Source organism: Numida meleagris, chromosome 3, assembly GCF_002078875.1.
Source record: "Numida meleagris isolate 19003 breed g44 Domestic line chromosome 3, NumMel1.0, whole genome shotgun sequence".
In the NCBI taxonomy this organism is placed as follows: Eukaryota; Metazoa; Chordata; class Aves; order Galliformes; family Numididae; genus Numida; species Numida meleagris.
Genome location: NC_034411.1, coordinates 5,680,063 through 5,700,442, shown reverse-complemented (window position 1 = coordinate 5,700,442; position 20,380 = coordinate 5,680,063). Strand labels below are relative to the sequence as shown.

Below are 20,380 nucleotides of genomic sequence, written 5' to 3'. Positions count from 1 at the left end.
GATCTCCCTCTAGATACCGTGGATGTGTGACAGAGACAGATATCGACTGATACTGGCACTGATGCCAGCACTGGAACATGTAGTATATGCAGATATTGCAAATATCTAGCTAGACAAAACACAGATAGCCATAGATAACGCAGAGGACAGGTTCGCACGGCAGCAACAACACACTGATACCGTTGTCTATGCGGATAGGCAGAGGCAGACACCTATCTCCGTAGCTGCGTACAGGCACCTCGAAGAGCAGAGCCACCCGGGGGCGGGGCAGGAGCAGGAGCAGGAGCAAGGGACAGGGCCGGGCCGGGCGGAGCAGCGCCTCGCGCCGTTGTTTGTCCCTGCGCTGCCCCCATAGCGGCCGGGGCAGGGCGGCGCGGGGGCGGGTCGCCATAGCGACATGGCGTAGGCCGGGCTCTGCGCTCGGCCCCGGCGGGACGAGGCCGGGCCGGGCCGCGCCGCGCCATGGCCTCGGTGAAGGTGGCCGTGCGGGTGCGGCCCATGAACCGCCGGTGAGTGCCGGGCGGGCGCGGCGGGGCTGCCGCTGCCGGTAGCGGTGTGGGCTGGGATGGCGGTGCGCGGAACTTTGGGGCGCTTCTCGGCGGACCCGGCTGCAACTTCGGGAGGGGAAGCGCCCGGGCGGGCCGGGCTGCTGCCGGGCTCGGCCGGGCTTCCCCTCGGCGGGGTCTGATCGCCCGCGAGGGGAGAAGGGAGCTTGGGCGGGGAGAGGGAGCGGTGAGAGGAGGGGCTGCCGAGAGCGAGCGTCCGGGCTGAGCGCTTGGATCAGCTCGGAGCTGCACCCCGAGGCCGGCTGCTGCCTCTGGGGCATGGCACGGGCTGCCGGCCGGCTCCTGGGCGCGGGGCCTCCTGCCCGCTGCTAACACGGCTTTGCTGTCCGCAGCTGTGGGGCCGGGGCTGTTGTCCGCGCTGAAATCAGCGCGCGGGACGCTTCGTTTCTAATGATGTAATTTAAGAAGCACACGTAGCAGCGGATGGTCGCATTCTGTCAGCAGTGGTCGTGATCTATCGTTCTCAACTGATGTTGCAAGTTAAGTGTTGTAAAAGCCTCAACAGGCCCTCGGGCTCCTGCGGCGCCTTTCATTTGCTCTGATTCGGGCATCTTAAGAAAAGCAAATTGGCAAAGTTCTAAGCATCCGCAGATGTCATTTTCAGTGGAGGAAAGAAAATGTACGGAAATGAAGTTGCTGCAGGTTGGTGTGGGACGGCGTTGTGTCAGGCAGCTGGGCCGGTTCCGTGGGGCTGAGTGGCTGAGGTCCAGGTCAGCGTGGGAGCTTGTCATGGGCACCCCTCGTGGTTTAACATGGTTCTCATCAATCTTTAACACTGTCCTGCTTATCAATCTTTAACATTACCCCCCGGCCTCAAGTTGCTCCAGGGGAAGTTCAGGTTGGATGGGAGGAATAATTTATTCGAAAGACCAGAGAGCAGCTGGCACAGGCTGCCCAGGGAGGTGGTGCGGTCCCCGTCTCTGGAGGTGTTCAGAAACGTTTAGGTGTGGTACTAAGAGACATGGCTTAGTCGGAAATACTGGTGGTATGTGGGCAGTTGAACTGGATGATCTTGGAGTTCTTTTCCAGCCTGGGTGATTCTATGATTCTGTATGCATTTCACCTTTCCTTTGAGAGCCTCTGACAATGGGCAGCGTAGGACTTTAAAGTGTTGGTAAGCATTGAGGAGTTTGTGTGCTGGAGCTATGATGCGCTCGGAGGCAGAAAAGAGAGGAGAATGTTTGGCAGCAAAGGGGGTGATTGTGGCAGGCAGTGGAAACAACTGATAAACTGCAAGTGGAAGTCATCTAGTGAGAGGTCATCTAGTCCAGCTCCCTTGCAGTGAACACGGACATCCACAGCTCAATCATGTGCTGGTAAGCTGAGGATGCCCGTGTGCTTCCTCCTGCAGTAGTGCAGGTGTTGCAAACCATAAGGGCCAGAAGTCTTATTTTTCCCTTGTGTATGTCTTCTCTTAGCTGTGCTTGTCTTTAAGGGTCATCACTGTGAGCACTGCAGTATTTTGTAGACAGAGGGCCTTTTTATTAGCTGAAAGGAACTTCCCAGTTGAGTGTTCACTCTGCAGCTCTTGTTGCCAAAGTTTTTAACGTGATACTATAGAGAGTTAAATTTAATTTCATGTGTGCCTGTAAATTTGCTTTGGTTTGTTCTGGGCTTAGTCATACAATGCAACTTACTTCATGAGTCACTTTTAATTAGAGAAAACCGAGGTAATGAATAGTTATGGGGAAACTCCTGCATTAGGGAGCAGTTACACTGTATATTGTAATAGTACTGCTAATGGTGTAATGAGTCATGAGCACAGGTCTTGGAATGAATCGTGTGACAGGGAGGGGTTTGTTTTCAGATGGCGTGCCGTGCCATTGCTTAGATGACAGGCTTTGGTTTTGAGTTTGATTTTTCTTTTTTCTTTTTTTCTCCCTTCATCTCCCTTCTGCTGTGACTTCGTTTTGCTTTTTTCTTTCACTGGTTTGACCTGGAAGGAGTTTGTTCGTTTCAGTGCTATTGTCAGAGACCTTGGCCATTCTCTAAAAGCAGTTAATGTCCCAGATCCACTGTGCAGAGGCTATGCCAGCCTATATGTGTGCTGTATCTCTGAATAATGTAATAAAAATGATGTCTAATGACTTTACAGTTACTGCTTTGGCATCAGTTGTGAGCATGAGCTTAGAAGGTTCCGTTACATAGTGAGTCCCTGTTTACTCTTTGCTTTCCCTAACTCAATGCAAAATTGCAATGACATTTGTCCTTATATTTAACGATTCTGTAAAATGGCTAAAAACCTGTCAGCTGGCAGAGGAGTAGGTGTTCTTCATAGAGTAGAAATTTGTATGGAGCTGAATTTAGGTGGTTGATGCATTTTGGCTCTGGTGAGTTTTGGTCACTGTTCATCGAAAGGCTCGTTTTCTAAAACAGTCATTAGAAACGTTTGATTATCGACATGTGATTTGGAGGGCTTGGCTGGGAGATCCCATCCGTTTGGCTGCTGGTGGCTACTCACTGTCTGCTGAATGGCTGCGGCCTTGGGGTCCTGTTAAGTCGAGCCTAATTCTAGCTGTCTTTGTGTGCTGTGTCTGCACAGTTCAAAAAAATATGTTGCTTTCATTCATCTGTTCAGTGTCTTCCAAGAAGAATGAGGGAATAATCTCTTCTTAAATCAGTTTTACATCAACTTTTATTTGTGTGGAAGCTAAGATCAAATCAGTATTCAAGAAAACCATCTTTTTACTTCCCCCCTCCCTCCCATTCTATTAATCTAGAGTATGCTAAGAAAACGTTCTGATATTTAGCAAAGAAAACAATATCAGGAAGAATCTAGTTTCTTCTCCTAATTTTTATTTCTCCTCAATTTCCTACCCTGATAACTCTACTCTGGTTTTAATTCAGGAAGTAATAGAGGAACACAAGGTTTTCATGATTTTGAACCTTTTTCTTCTGTTTCTTGTATTTGTATTCATTGTATTCAATTTGGTTATTGAATGCAATTAGTTGGATATACTAGGGGAGGGTCATACGCAGTCTTTACCTGCAGAAGGTGCAGCTGGCATCAGAATATGCGTTTGCCCTGCAGTAAATTCTTCTTCCTATGTGCTTATCCATTGCTCTTCGTATTTTAAATCTTTATCAGTACCTTAGGAAGTTGAGAACCAACATTATGCTGTCTTTTAAAAATAGCTGCTTGCACAATCCATGCTTTAGTATCCATAGCAGAGTTTTCAATAGCTCAAATTAATCTAGCGATGCAAAGGACAGAGGTATAAAATAAGCTGCTGTGACTGGAGTGTTTTTAGTTGCAGCTGCAGTAAACAAGGGGACAGCAGCCAGCTGAAACCTTTATTTCCTACCCTGATGTTTAGGAGTGATCCACACAGGAGATGACGTTGCGTATGGAACTTCTTAGTTATCTATGCTTATTTGAGTTGAGACGCAAAAGATGGAGTGTTTAGACAAAATGTGTGTGCCATCAGTGTAACACGGGGGCAGTGAGATAAGATGAAGTGATTACGAGGAAGGACACAAGTTGAAAGACCTGTGAGGATAGATGAGGCTCTGGTGTGCCCAAGGAGGGCGTACCTCTGTCTCACCTCATTCTTTATACGGAGAGAGTCTGAATCCAATACAAATCTGCTTGGATGCTGACTTGGCAAGATAAACTAACTGTTCTGAATGTGACTTTTTCACCTTGCCATTTCTCATGTCCAAAAGCTTGAACCCATTTAATGACCCTCTAGCAGATTTTTCCTTTGGGAAAGTTGTCGGATCAGATGCACTTTCCCCCCTAGAATAAGCTCTGTGTGTGTGTATATGTGTAAGTGTATATAAGCTATCATCAGTATGCTACTTCCAATGTGAGTGTTGGACCAGTGCATAACGATGTAAGCTCAGATCTGCATTCTTGGATCACATAAAGTTGATGCTAAGAGGACTGGAGCTCCAAAATAAGGGGTCTTGGTCTTGTGTGGTATGCAAATAGATATTTTTATTTTCTATTTATTATTTCATCTTTTCAAGAGATGCAACCAGTAGGAAGAGCTTTATTCTACAGCATGATCACACTCAAGTTTTCAGAATTGTAATGGGAGAACAAGGGAAAAGAGCATCAGCATGACAGTGTACGCATCATCTGTCCTTAATCACTACCCTTTAACTGACCTAAATGAAGATGCACTTAGCAGATGGTTGTGGTTGGCAATGACATGATGATACCCAGTGGGTGTGGCCAGCTTCCTATGTAAGGTTAATGTGGTGGGAAGGTGTCACCATCTAGCAATTCCTGAAGAAGTCACAAACATCTGTAATTATGTAAGAATGCCGTCAAAGATGATAGAGGCCTTAGCGATGGTAGTTTGTGACTGTTACTACAGTCTGTAGTTTTGGAATGAATGTGCAGTTGAGCTCACCATGTGAGCTGGGAAACAGAGGTGCTGCTTATTGTGAGCCCTTTCAGATGTCATATAAACGAGTCATGTCTGAGGAAGGGATGCAGTAAGGTGTGTCGAAAGGCTGCAAGCAAACCATGGGAAAACTAGGGAAAGGCTGGAGAAGTTGCTGTTGAAGCAAACGAAGTACAGACTGCACCAAAGCATAGTGGGCTTACAGAAAAGTCTGGGTTATCACTGGCAAGAATGAGGTGGCAGAAGTCTTATGATCCATGTAGTAGCATGGGGTATGGTTGTATTTTCAGGGTTTTCTTGCTTAAGGCAAGAAATTATTGGGTAGCATAATTAGAATTATTAGATACCTGGTCTAGTACCAGATCTGGAGATTGGTGGCCCTGCCTGTGGCGGGGGAGTTTGAACTTGATGATCCCTGGGGTCCCTTCAAACCCAAGCCATTCTGTGATTCTATAATAAGGAGACCAGCCCTGGCTGGGTAGGAATAGAAGAAGCAGCGGCTATGAGTGTGAGCAGTTAATGCCATAGTTATCTCGGTAGTATGCTGGGAACTTTGCAAGCATAAACCAGAAGAGCTCTCTTCAATAATTTAAATAACAAACGGTTGAGCCGTGTGTCAAAGAGGTGATAAAATGTGATGTTGGATGGCTGTGCTAAGGAGTGGGGTCTGATGAAGCTATGGCCTTTGCTAAGATGAGAAGTTAACGCCAAAGAGAGAAGCGAACGCCAGGGATGATTGTTGGCTGGGAACTGGGATGCCACAGGTCAAGATGTTCTAGAAAAACTAGTTGGACTCTCATAAGGCTTTTCCACAATAGAAAACGTCAGCGGTGCTGAAGCAAAGCCAAAGCTCTTGTGTTCAAGCAGTAAAGAATGCCAACGCTCTCTGGTGTTGTTTCTTCAAAACTTCTCACCTGTATTAAAGTACATGGTTTTTGAACATCAGTGGCTTGTAACTTGTTTTTCTCTTTCATTTCTGTGCCTTTTTCCTCTGTGGTTCATCTTTGAAGTTGTTCAGCTTAGAAGAGGTGAATTTGAGCTTACGATTGTGGTGTGATCACAGCTCAGCTCCTGGTCGCAAATACATCACACAGCCAAACAGAAGCGGCCTTCTGTGCTTCCCCTGGTGAGCCCCTGTGTCCATACCTTTTTGAGCTTGGTTTCTGGAACCTCATTATCTGAATTATGTTTGGGAAAGATCAACAAAAATGACTGGAATCATTGATTCAAAAAATACTGAGCTCAATGTGTACTTTACGTTGTGACTGCTGGAATAGATTACGAGATGCAAATCTAGGCTAAAATATTGAAAAGGAGAATTAAATATTTAGTTATGGCTCCTTCATAGTGTCTTGGGAATAATGGAATGAAGCTAATAATGCATCAGCTTAAACTGTTTCTAAGGAATTACTGCTAATGAGATAGTTTAGGTGGTGGAAGAGCCAGTCTCCCATGGGGAATGAAAGCCCAGGCGGCTGGGAAGAGCTAATTCCTTTGAAGAAAGTCATTATAGGATGTGATCTCCTGTGAATAGGAAGGTGAGATGAGACGTAGGTGACTTAAGTAGCTCCTGTGTTTGCTGTTCTGCCTCTGACCTCCTTTGTGGAGTTTTTTGCATGGCCTTATGCACAGGACCGAAACTAAACTGTGTACACGGTCTCTAAAGCAGTATCTTGCTGTTGCCATGGCCAAAGCAAGATGTTTCAGGGAGGGCAAGTCCCACCTGCAGGACTATCCTCACTAGGGTGAGTGGCAAAACTGGAGGTGACTTGACTGCTACTGAAGGAGCTCTGAGTGTTTGAGCACCATGGTCCCATTAGTGAAGAGTTAATGCCTGGGGCTGGCACCTTAGCTTGCAATAAACCACCAGAGAACAGGAAGCCCACGTAGAGCTTCTGTTTCCATAGGCTCATTTTTCTGACCTTTTCAATGCTTGATACAAATGCTTCAAAGTTTTCCAAGCCTGTGGGATTTTTCACAATCGCCGCCCTGTTTCTTCTGTTGCCTTCCATAGCTCCAAAGGACAAAAACCTCCTGACGTGCTGACGTGGCCAGAGCACAGCAGCAGCGTGGGCACGTGCAGCAACGTGCTTAAGCTGCCCTCATTTACAACCTGAGCCTCCAAATCTTTATGATCTTAGGCATTTTGAACTCCAAAAGCTGAGTTTAGAATAGCATTTCCTTGTTTATTTGTTTCAGTATTACCAAATGCATTATCAGCTTACATCCGTGTTATATCACTAAAATGACAAGCAATAAAATATTTTCTGGCTCTGCTTTTTGTTGAGAGCTCCATAAGATGAGAAGGGCAATGAGTCTCTGTACTGTAACTTTCTTGCTGAAACAGAAAGATGAATTAGTTGGTTTCTTAGGCTTTGCTTATTTGAAATTAAGACCTATTTTGAAAGTAATGGGTTTAGCACTCAGCTTTTTTTAATCTAACTGAACTCTTGGGCCGGAAGACTCTGAGAAGTCTGAGTATCTGAAGGTGGGTATTGCTGGGGAGAACAGCAGGCTGATTTGAAGAGCAAAGTCCTTTCTCTCGAAGCAGCTACAGATGTAAAGCCAGGGTTATTTGTTGAGGGAGAGATTTTCAGTTATCTAACTGGAGAGCATACATGGCAATAGTGTCTTAATTGCCTATGGACTAAAGTTAAAATGTATGCAAGAGGTTATGTTGATAGTGTCTTCATGACTTGGAATAGCAGGAGTAACAGCAGAACTAATCAGAAGAAACAGGATATTAAAAGCAAAATGCAATGCAGACTAAAATCCAAGAGTCCTAGAGAAACTTTCATGATAATTACAACAAAATTCCAGGATGTCATTCAGATGAACTTGGTTGCATCTGAGGTTGTGTGCAGAACTTACAGCTCAGAGTTGTGCAGGACCACGAGCAAGTAAGGCCATTGCTGAGCCTGGTCTGGCACTCCATCCACGCAGGCAAACCAGAGAAGTAGTCATCAGGATAACTTACTTAAATATTGTTCAGGTTATGATGTGATCCTTGACCTCAGATACGTGGATACATTGACTTTTTTTCTTTTTTAAGCTAGCTGTTACTAATGATTTCAAAATTTGCTTGTGCAGATACTGACTAGGCCTGAGCTGGGGGGAGGTCAGTTCTACCTGTAATACTGCTAAAAAGACATGTTTAAAAAGCAGGTCAGGTCCATGATTTAATGCAGTGACCAGACTGTATTACCATGAGCGTGCATAATGTTCCAAGAAAAGCTAGTTATCATTTGACATAAGACAGCACAAGGACACCGTGCGTTCATTTTCTAGGAGAGCCATGCTGCTGGAGATTAAACTGCTGCATTTCAGTATTGTTGGTGAAATTTATTGTTATGACTAAAAGCATTTAATCTACGTTGTCCTTCATATGAGCAGTGATATGCGTGTACTGGTCTATAAACTAAGGGACTAGTTCCCTTTTGTGAGGTGTACGGTATTTTCCCTGTTTCCTCACCCTCTGTCATTAAGTTTATTACTTCTGGTTTATTTTTGTGAAACAACATTTGGGGTGGCAGAACTCTCATTTCATGATTTGCATAGTTTGCTGACTTCTTATCAACTGCTATCGAAGAAGGGAATGAGCCTGTCGCTTTAAGCCAGCAGTGCACGCTAGCGAAGTAGTGATATCATGATAGAGCTGTTGTTTTGAAGCCTCAGGTATGTACACCATATCTTTCTCTTCCTGAGACACAATCATGCCATAGGAGGCTGTTTCTTCTTTCCCAAAATCTTGGGATTGAATCAGATTGACCAACTTGCTCAGATTTTAATGCTCAGTGAACACGTTGAGAGTTTTTTAATTGATGTTTAGGGAAAAATGTCTTTAATCCAAGTAATAGTGAAGATATTTTGTCTGTGAACTATTTTTGTTTATTTTTAACGTGAACCTATGTATGTTTAAATAAATAAATTGCCTTTTAAAGATGCACCTTGTAAGAGTGTTTCAGTAAGCGCTGAAGAGGTTAACAACAAAAAACTCTGGAGAGCAAAAAGAAAACTTGGAATTTTGTGATATTTTAGACCCTGCCAACTTTACTTTTCTTGAGGTTTGAGAAAGTAACAAAACCATCCCTGTGTAGTGGGGGTTTTGGTTTGACATTTTAAAGCATAAGGTTGAATCGAATGTTTCTGTTTTAGGAGCCACTCAAACAAAGGGAAGTGCTTTCGGTCTGTGTAATTCAATGAGACCTTGGGGCAGGCAAGGTACAGTTAGTGTTACCAGGCTGACAAGAAAAAGCCATGTTCTTTTTGTGACACATTGTGTTTGTTTTTTAGTTAAATCTACCTTGAATTCTCCTGGTCATTAAGCAGCCCTCATGCTTTCACATGGTGACCCCAGAAATACACCTGCATAGTGAACAGAGTGATGAAATAGGAAATCCGTGACATTGTGCCCAAAGTGTAAATATAAGAAGCAGGCATTTGGCTGGAAAGAAAAGCTGTTGAACGTGGCTGAGTTGCTTTAGCAAGTGCTCAGACTGTGTTTTTCAGTAGTTGAAAAACAAAATCACACATCTGCTCTTCAATAAAACCCTTTTCCAACAGGTAGTCCATTAGATGTCTACAGTGAATTTCCAAGAGTGTATTCTTCTGGGCCTCTTTTCATTTTGTCATAGAGATGCTCAGCAGCTGTTTGGGCAGCACCTGCATCCTTGTGGGTACAGACTTGGAGCTGTGCTGCAGGGCTCTCTAAAAAGAAACAGTGTATTTGGGAAAACTGATGGCGGTTCTGGTTCTATGCGTTGTGGTTTTCCCCTCCCACGCCTCAACTGAAATGCATCCTGTTTTTTTCTGTTCTTTTCCACAGAGTCGTGTCTGACAGCTGTTGTGGTAACCACAAAAGATTAGTGTGGCATCGATATCATGGTTTTCTCATGAGATAAGCTGTAATAAATGTTCTGTCTGAATAATGCAAAACAAACTAATAAAAACTTCAGCTGAAGGACCTTAACGATGAACTTGAAAGAAGACCAAACGCGTTTTGCTTCTTTGTAGATCCCTTCTTCATTTATATTTGAGATAACAGTGCTTTTCCACATTCCACTCCTTTCTTTCCATGGGAGGATCTTCAGAAAATCTTGCGAAGGATGAGGTAAATGGTGTAGAGCAAGGAGGTCATTGAGAGTTGCCTTGAAATGTGGAGATACTGCCCATGTTTTACTTGGACTGGATACCCGTGGAGGAGCAAAACTTCTCATGTCTTTGCTCTGCCAGTAGGTAGGGAAGATAAGGGAAGGAGAGAGAAAGTTTACTTGGAGATATCTACATTATGTCTTCTTTTCAAGAAGCATTTGGTCATTGCTCTCAGACAGATGGTTTGATTTTGACGTGGTTCTGTTTGTAGCCAGGAGTTGGACTCAATGATCTTTGTGGGTTCCTTCTCACTTGGGATATTCTGTGATTCTTCCATGAAACTACTGCAGAATCACCTTGAGTTGAAGCAGTTCTTTCTCACTTTTATCCCCTTGGGCAAAGTTTGGTAACTTCTCCTTAGTACAAGTGAACTGTTTATCAGATTATCCCATTATAAGAGAAGTATGCTAGTTCTTTTAAGCATATCTTGGTACTGATATTGATACTGTTTGTATAAAATAACTATGGTATTGTTTCAAAAAGTTGTTTTGTTCGTTTGTTTTCCCCATTCTCTCCCTTAATTCTTAGATGACTGGCTGAAATTAGCGGTAACAGAGTGTTCAGAGTAATGCCGGGCTGATGAATTTCCTGGTATTTATGCCAAGGAGCTTGCCTGCTGGATCACATTGCGGTTTGGTTGAGGGCCAAGGGATCACGGGTTATAAATTTCGTTCCCTTGTGATCCTGGAAGTCCACGTGGTGCATGAAACAACAGCAAAGAAAGCCTGTGGGCTATCCTGAAGCACAGTGAGCGAGCAGATTGGGCTTCAGGGCAATCAGGTTCTCTTAAATTGTCAAAGCATTCATTGTGAGCTGAGTTTGGCAGCCAGCCACTTGTCGTGGCCTCGTAAAGGAGAGGATGCAATTTGTAGGGCAGCGTTTTTGCTTTGTGGCTGGCACCTCTGGGCTGAGCTGACTGCAGTTGGGGTCTTCCAGCCCTGAATGCTTGTGGGAGGATGTCTAGAACTGAAATACAGCTGTTGGCAGTCCAGACCTTTAGTGGTGGTGGAACTTGCCGTCACAACTTTCTGAAGAGAGTTCAGTTCCCTTGTGAACTGCTTAAAATGATTGCCTGGAAGTGACTGCCTTTGTGCAAGCAATTGTTTTTTTTTATGGGATCCTCTTCAGCTCTTTATGTGTACAATAAACAGTACTCATCCATCTGATATGAAAGTGAAGCTGTAATATTTGACTTTAATGCTTTCTCCTGTCAGTTCTTCCCTCTTCTTTCGGGTTGCCCAATGATTCTGATCAGAGTATTCCTGTTTCATATTGTTCCTGCTTTCCACCTTCCCCTACAAAAATGCAAAATCCTATCCTGATGTTTCCTTTGTTTTTCTTTTCGTTGTCTAGTCCTTTCTGTTCAGGAGGTGGGGTGAGTGGTAGTTGTGTACAGGCTGCATTGCTGCTTGAACGAAGCCTATTTCCTATTGAAAGTACCATTGGAAGCTGCTTTCCCTATTAACCGTGGCTGTATTTGAGCCTCTTAACTATAGGCTTAGTAAAAGATGCTGAGGTTGACGTGGAAATGACTAAGGCATCACTAAAGGGATGCCTCTGATGTATTTCTACAGTAGATCTAAATTCACTTGTATAATTATAGCTGCAATTATTACAATTATATATTTTATTAGCTTAGAAAATAACTTAATGTGTTGATATTTAAGTAAGCACTTTTATTCGCTTGATCTTTATTCATGAATGTCGATTTTAAAATGGCTTTTGCTTTTCTTTACAATTTCTGCCGGAAAACTGCAAGTGGGTCCAGGGTGACCCTGTAGTTTCTGAGGTACCGTGCAGTATGGTAAAGCTCACGTTAGTCCTTTAAAGCCCTCTGCTTCCTTTTGTACCAAGCAGCCCTACGGGTTTGACAGGTGATGTAGCAGCCGGTGCTGGAGCAGGAGTGTCTGTTAGCATTTGGAGAGCCAGGTTTTGCATGTTACTTACATAGCGGTCTTTCACTTTTTATTTCTGTTCTTTTTGTGTGTGTGCAGGAGACATGCTCAAGGCTATCATTCAGGAGCAGCCTGAGCTACTTCTACGGTTAGGTATGAGAAAATCCTGTCTCTAGCAAGCAAGTTGAGATGTGCAGGTGTTAGACGCTGAGCTAACATTTCTTAGGATGCTTTTGAAAACAAACACTTGTGACACAGGTGTGCATACATGACAACACTGCTGCGGAAATGGACTGTGTTTCTTTGCAGGAATCCTGTGCAACAAACCCTTGGTAGCAGAGCCTCTCACCTGTGCTGCAGGCATCACATTTCAAAAGTACCTTGGGTACCTCACTTCTAAGTGAGCTTAAAACACGAGCGTGTTCTGGGTGTAAGGCTGAGTCCCTGCTACCAGGGCCATATGGAGGGATGGGTGCTGCTAGTAGTAGGGTGGTGGTAAGAGCTGGGATTATCTTACAGCGTTCTGTTTTGAAATTCTTCAGAGCCACGTAATTGGCTTCACTGGGCTTTGGATCAGACTACTTCAAACTAAGAACCCACCACGTAATTCATTTGCAGAGTCAAACTTCTGAAGCAGTTTTTCCCAAGCTGCTTCTCTGCTTCTAGATGAAGGGATCTGGATTTGGAGGCAAACCCAAGTACTTCAAATATATCCCATAGCAATAAATAAATATTGGTCACAGCAATTAAAAATGGATTCCCTCGATTAATTGACTGTGAAAAGTAACTTATTGAATGAAAAATTGACTGTAGATGATCACAATATGTTTTATTTAACATATTCAAGCTTTGCTTTTATTTTCAGGGAGAAAGATCTCAATGCTAAGTTTATTATTTCAATGGAGAAAAATAAAACGACAATCACAAACTTGAAGGTGAGTAAGCAATTTAAAGAAGGAAATGCTGATCAAATAGCTGTGAAAATATGACTGGACAAAACAGTGGGGCTTACTACACTATGGAGAACAGCACTTAGGTTTTGTATTTTGAAGTAATCCTTTGGGGTCAAAGTATGACTTACTGTAACTCAGCTTTTTGATAACCATTCTGTAGGCTGTATCTCTTAGGTTTATTGCTATGCGTGTTACTTAGCTGAAAGATGAAAGCCTACAGTAAAAGAGAAGTACATGCCCAGTGGCTAGTAAACCTTCAGTTTATCTGTAGGAGCAGTCTACTGCAATTCCCGTGTAAACGAATTAAACGCAAAGTACCCATTGCTTGCTATAATATTTTGATTTTATGTTTTAACATTTCTCTTCCCGAGAGAAATCGTGCAAAGCAAATAGGTTTTTGCAAGATAGTTTCCAATGGCAAATGTACGACAGGGAATTTTAGTGTCGTTTGTTGGGACAGATGGATTCGGGTGGCGGTGATTATTGCTGAAGTGCACCGCTAATTGTCGTGTCTCGAGAAGGTGACAGCGTAATCAACACGTGTGTCATGCCATTTTAATGAGGGCTCTGCACTGAAGTGCTGGACACAGTGCAAAGGTCTCTGGCTCCTATTAATTCTAAGCGTAGGATTATCCCTTAGTATAATGTGACTAAGCATAAGAATTGTGACAAGAATATACAGTTAGGAGCAGTAAGCTAAAATCCAAAGGATTCCTGCTATGCTGTCCTGTAATTTGACTATCCTGACTTCTAGGATGCGTACATTTTTTCACTGTTGTTAGAATAATAGGCTAACCTGTCATCAGAAAAGTCTTAGTGTGTAGCCTGAAGTTGCATTTGCATTTGGATTAGTTGTTAAAAAACGTTCTCAATCATGTCATCAGCGTATACTGTACCAATTCATTTTCTTTTCTTTTATAGATACCAGAGGGTGGTACTGGAGATTCAGGAAGAGAAAGAACTAAGACCTTTACCTATGATTTCTCCTATTTCTCAGCAGACAGTAAAAGTCCCAGCTTTGTTTGTCAAGAAACGGTAGGATTTCTAGATGTTAATAACAAGTGGGTTTCCTCTTTCCTCCCCCGCCCCACCCTGTCTTTGTGGTGAAAGGATTACTGAAACTTCTTTCCACTGGAAGTGATTCCCATGTAATTTAGAAATTCCCTAGATGCCTGGGAGTTTGAATGTTTTCTTATGCTTCCTCTCCCTCTCCTCTCCCTCTCCTCTCCCTCTCCTCTCCCTCTCCTCTCCTCTCCTTTTTTAAATTTTTTAACTTATTTAACATTGTTAAATGCTGTGTTTTCTAGTACAGCAGGTTAAACGCCTTCTCTTGTCTGGTTTGTCTTGTGAGGTCAAGCTAGAAAAAGGTCTGAGCTGTTTTGTGAAAGGAGACATCAAATTTATTTTGGGAAAGCTTTTTGAAAAAAGCCACATTTGAGAAGCAAGCATATATCTTTAATTCAGTTAGACAGAACCATTCTTCGCTACTTGAAGTGTTCTTTTTTTTTTTTTTTTTTCCAAAAAGGTTTGGTACACGTTGAAGGACCTGCTTGTCGTAGATTCTTCCTTCTTGTCTCGAATATTCAGCTTAGGAAAGGACAAAAATGCCTTTCTTCAGGCACATTCAGAACAGAAAATCTAACTTTGAACAATATGCAGAGCTTAGATGAGCAGATTGGCCCTCCCTGACCTTGCATTTCACGTGTACATAGAACCTCTTCACTATTTCACGTTCCCAAATAAATTTATTATTATTCACTCATAAATTGAGTGAATTTCAAGTGTTTGGTTGTTGTTATCTTCTCTTTTGGTTTTGTGGAACTTGGGGAATGCAAGCTCAAAATCTAAGTCTTTTTTTCCCCCTTAAAATAACATAGGGGTTTGCTGCTGAATATACTATGAGTCAGATGACTGCGTACCTTTTTGGTTCGTGTCTTATCTATTCTGTAATTCCCAAATTCAGGGGTATTGGTGAGGCTAATCCCAAGAAGCCTCAGAATAGAACTAAGAAGAAGAAACAAAAAGTTGAAGCCAATGTAAAATATTTAAAAGAACGGTGACTAAACTGTTTGACTAGGAATTTACCCTTGACATTTCTCTTCAAGCATTAGCATAAGCAGGAGACAATCTTGTTTTCCAGAATCTTCTTTATTTTATAAAGTTACAAAGTCAGTAGTGCATAATCTGGAGATTTGAACACATTCTTAAACGTCACAAATTATTATTGATGATGTTCTTTTAAGTAACACAGTTTTTGCTGTATTCCCTGAAATATCAAGAAGTATACATTTATTAGAAATCAATGCAGAAGTGTCTTAATTGTTTTAGCACTGCTGGACATCCGAGAAGCATATTTGAATGCAATGGTTGGAACCCAAGTTTTCAGTGAAAAGTTCAGTAACGTAAGGAAGAAAAATATCTATGTAGGGATGGTTGCAGCAGCCTTGAGCAATGATAATTTTAAAATCAGTGAGCTTTATGGTGCGTAGTAGTAGGATGCTGAAATAAATCCTAAGCACGGCCATGTTCAATACTCTGCTGTTACAGCGTGTCCCACGATGCAAGACTCTGCCTCCTTGGTCCTTACTGGCAGGAATAACTTCTGTTATTCAGTCTCAAAGAAGTTGTCATCCCTGTATCAAACGTGGTAATTAGAATGTGTGAAAACAAAAGGCATTTTTGAACAATGGGAGTGCATTTTTGGGAAAACAAAAGCTGCACAAGCCATTGTTTTGGTTGTATGATTCATTCCATATTTAATTGGAAGGCTTTGTAGTTAAGCTCTTATCGAGTTGCTGCAGAGTTTCCAGTTTACTGCTCCGGTGGCATAGAAGAAGGACGCCTTCGTTCGTGTTCGTTTCGCTGTGGAATAAAATTGATCTTGATTGTTGGTAGTGTGCTTTGTTCGTGACTGTTGTGTTTTTCCATTTCAGTGGTAGAGAAATAATACATGAAAGTCTGTCTAATATGACCTGCTCCATTAATATGCCTCGTAGCTGTAAAATACGCGTTAGTATTCAAAAATTAGAGTGGGAGTGGCGATCTGCCATCAAGCCACTTAATTTGTATTCACTGGAGAGAAACAAATAGAATTTTGATGAGCTTCCTGACCTTTTGTGACAAAACACTATCACAGTCGTTTGTCCTGAAGAAATTAAATCCTAACAGTGTATTTTCTTCTAACCTGCGCGTTAAGTCTGTGTTCAGACCATGATGTCTGTAACTGGCTACCCGATGTACTGCTCAGTGATTTCACCGAGCAAGGTATACACAAATTCTTAACAGGGAAAATACATAAAGCTGAGCAGACACATGTGGCTTCCATTTAAAAGAGTTACTCTGCGAAAGAAGAAAGTACTAGCCTCAAGTTATGGCCTCAAGTTGTAGCAGGGAGATTCAGGCTGGGTGTTACGAAAAATTTATTCTCCAAAAGAGTGGTCAGGCACTGGAATGGGCTGCCTAGGGAGGTGTGGGGTCACTGACCCTGGAGGTGTTCAAGGAACGTTTAGATGTTGCACTAAGGGACATGGTTTAGTGGAAAATAATGGTGGTAGGTTGGACTGGATGATCTTGGCGGTCTTTTCCAACCTTGGTGATTCTGTGATCCTATGGAAACCTTTTTCAGAGTGGTTAGAAAGCAGGAGGGAGGTCTTTTCTTACGATCCAGCAAGGAACAAAAGCTATTTTTCTGGATAGGCATGGATAAGAATAGTACAATGCATCTTCATAAAGCCTGGTATTGAGGGAAGCCTGCAGACATTGTGGAGGGGGGGGGATAAAAAAGAAACAATTTTTTGCTGTGAGTAAAGGATGCGTGAGGAGAAATATTGTGTGGGAATAATGATCTTATGCTCTTGTGACCACAGGAAGGCAGTTAATGGTAGCCTGTGCACCCTGGAGGGCATATCGCTAGGTCCTGAAAAGGCTGCAGGGTGTAAATGCAGATGGGAATTTCAGGAGAGCTGCAGACAAACAGTAATGCATAAAGGCTTAGTCCGGCTGGTGAGAAAAAAATGGCTGTGGAGAAAGGGATGAAAGGGAAAAATCAATGTAGCAGGCGCTCAGGAGAGAGAACTATACTGAGTTGCTGCTTCTCAGATGACAAGAGAAAGGGAAATAGTGCTTTGGCTGATCCTTGTACTCCTCGATTAGACAAGTATTACTGATTACAATATTGTAGCTTCTTTGCTCAAGGGAAGATCAAGTTAAGTATTGTATAGGCTGGCTTGCAACTCAATGTCAGTGATTAAGGAGTTACTCATCACTCTTCCATGAAGAATGGCACGATTATAGTGTGAGTATGTGCATGTGCCATTGAGTATTAATAATGACTTGTACACCTTGGTTAATTTAAACCACGTGTGTGGAGGAGCGATAGCCAAATTATATGAAACATCTGTGAGATTTTTCTGAAACTCATTTATGGATTGGGAGACTTGTATTAATGTTTTCATTGAGAGAAAAATTTCACTGTGAGTTCCTTGGGCCAGTGGGGATATGGATGGAAATGAAGGTTAATCATAATGAGTGGTCAGGAACCTGGGGGGGAAAGCTGGAGGCAGCACTGCAGAAAAAGGTGTTGAAGGCACCTGGTGAGAACTGAGTTAGCAGGTGGGAGCAGACCACCTATGTTATGTGATGTGGAGGATGAATCATCAGTTTCTGAGGTGAATGGTTGTGTTAAAAGGGAATGGGGCTAGTGGAGAAAAGAGGATCACATGGCCATGTTGGCCTAGAAAGTAATAATACTTAAAAGCTACTTCAAAAATAACGGAGCCGTTTTCTTCCTAGACTTGGTTAAAGCGTGCAAACAAACCCACCGTGGAGAACTAACAGGATTGATAAACATCTCCTTTTGTGGCCAGGGCACGGAGTTGGCAAAGATGCAAAAAATAAGTAGATATTAACAGTAAGGAAAAATGAAAGACATATCTGAGATGAGCTGAAAACAAAGAGAGCTACAGGAATAATACTTTTTTTTTGTACTTCTACAAGTCATGTAGGTCTCTGACAGAAAAAGAAGTAGGAAATACAGAGCTGCACTGCTGCAAACAAAATATAATAGTAACATTTAGCAATTGGATTAGAAGTAATTCTTTTCTGTCATAGAGTAAATGTTGGTTGATCCCAATGGCTTATTACATGGTAGCTTGCTGTGATTGTTTAATATTTTCTGTGCTGGACTGATGACAAAAAAAAAATCATTTTTTTTTAGGTTTTCAAAAATCTGGGTACGGATGTGCTTAAATCTGCTTTTGAAGGTTATAATGCTTGTGTTTTTGCATATGGACAGACTGGATCTGGGAAGTCGTACACCATGATGGGAAATGCGGTATGTAATGTTTGGCAAATGCGCATTTTTATTCTGTAGCAGTGCATTGAAGATATGCATGCGTTTGTTATTGCTGTCAACAGTCCTCTCTTTATACTATTGATTCCCCTTGTATCACAACTTCTAGTAGTAGTAAGACATTTTAGAAGCTCTTGTTTCTTCTACAGGTAGATGCTTACAATTGGAAGAAGCGTCTTTAAGGGATGCTCTGTTACATTGAACAAAAAGTGATAATTTCCACTGTGTAACAGAACCAAATGTTTCAGATGTTACCATTGATTTTCCACGTTCGACTCGAGGCAAAAAAAGAAGGTGCATTTTAAGTACACAAATGATCAGTTTTTTTCAGAAGAGATCTCGTTTTTAGACACTTTTGAAGGGTTAGAAGATTGAAACAGATCCTTGTCCCCTGCTCAGAAAAGGCTATCAAGTGTGGAGTAGGGACTGGGGGTAAGAGTAGGTAAATATGAGTTTCAACACGCAGTTACGAGTAGATAATGCTGACTTTGATTTTAGGGGTTCCAGCTTTCTTAGCACTGCAGCTAAGACTCTGAAAAAGAGGGAAGGTGTGATAGGAAGGGCACGTGGCAATCTGAGTGAGGAGCAGGAGTAGTTTCTTGCAGCTACCTCCACGATGGCCCAAGGACAAGGACAGGAAGCACTGGCAAAGCTGTTGGGAGTGGAGCAGTATGAAGGGCTGATTGATGAACCCTGCTTGCAAGGCAGCCTTTACAAGTTTAATTCCCCTTTAATCCTTGGGAAAAAATACCTCTGCTCCCAGCAGAATTGAAAAGGAGAATATTGCCACTTGTCCTTCATTAGATCACTCTTTGGAAATGCAGTAAGATTGGCCACCTTGCACCTCCTTGAGTTTAGGAGAGTAAATTAGCTGTAAATCTTTTTCTTTCAGTTGTCAAAGAATAAGTAGCGTCAGTATGGTAAGCAAAATAGGCTTTTGTAACCAGAAAAGATCTTATGACCTAGATGTGGATTTCTATTTCAGAAATTTATATGTGACATTTTTATGAGACTGCCTGACTGTATGTAATGACCATAATCATCAAGACATGTTGCAAATGAATAGGTGCTGAAGTTTGTTTGACACTATTCGATAATAAAGGTCTAATCTTCTTGCCATGATACATAAATACTTTAATCTGGTTTTGTACAGTGTGTGTATAAAATACACTCAGCCGCCAAGTTAAATGCTTTAAAATTGATGGCCCTGTCAGAGACGCTGCAGCGCTGTAAGAAAACTTGAATTGGAAATAAATTTTCTTTTTCCCATTTCTCCTCAACAAATATGAATTCTATTCTCCCTTTTCTTTAAATGTATGCTGTTCTTGGCTCTGGAAGGCTGCTTCCTTAACAGTGTGTGCCACAACTATTTCAAAAAGTATGTGGACCAGTTAGAAGTCTTGAGCAGGGATACTGAAGTGGTCAGAGGTCTATAAAATATGTTCTGTCAAGAAAGTCTGACCTGCCTATGCTGAGAAAGGAAGACTGTGGAGCAACAAAAGTCTTCCAAGATGTGAAAAGCTACTGCAGAAAGGAAGGGAATAATTTTTTTTATTTTTTTTTTTCCCCTGTAAGGTAGGTGGGCAAGCTGCAGAATGTTTAAATTGCAGTAAAGAGGTTTCTGTTTAGATAACACAGAAGGAAAACAAGCTTTTAATGAGAAAATTGAGCTCTGCAGTGGACTACTTATTGTGGCTCTATAAAGTTTCATGAGAAATTCTATAACCCAGAAAAAAAAATAAGATACAGATGATCAGATGTACTTAATCCTGCTTTGGAGCAGTAAAGGATGAAAAGGGAGGAAATGTTTAGTTTTAGTTTCTAATAAAGAATGTACATTTGTAAGACGTACATTTTAATGGCAAAGTGTACTGGGGAATATGTGCCCTTACTTCCTTGTCACTATACTGCCACAGTTGAAGTTATTCAATTAGAGTAATATTTTCTATTTTAAGACTCTCTGTGCAGTTGCTGAATTGTGTCAGTAACTAATGGCTTGCCTAAAGCTTTATGATGGATCTTTCATGTTTTTTTTCCTTAAACTGTAATTAAAACTATTCAGTTGTTTCCAAGCATGAGATGAAAGAAAATTCTTTTAATTTCCTCTGTG

The 20,380-nt window shown here is 42.1% G+C and overlaps 1 protein-coding gene across 6 annotated transcripts in view; it reads left to right on the top strand.

Annotated features, from left to right (window-relative positions):
* KIF16B (kinesin family member 16B) overlaps positions 304-20,380 on the top strand; it is a 135,636-nt gene continuing 115,559 nt past the window's right edge. For 2 of the 6 annotated variants that reach the window (XR_002436408.1, XM_021389942.1), the window contains exons 1-4: positions 323-509; positions 12,833-12,902; positions 13,842-13,955; positions 18,136-18,252. Coding sequence is in view for 5 of the 6 variants with exons in the window: in XM_021389942.1 (XP_021245617.1) it covers positions 463-509; positions 12,833-12,902; positions 13,842-13,955; positions 18,136-18,252 (348 nt within the window). In the remaining variant the exon portion in view is untranslated. Of the gene's footprint in view, positions 510-9,746; positions 10,032-12,832; positions 12,903-13,841; positions 13,956-18,135; positions 18,253-20,380 lie in introns of all 6 variants that reach the window. The other 4 variants (XM_021389940.1, XM_021389939.1, XM_021389943.1 and 1 more) reach the window with 4 other exon arrangements.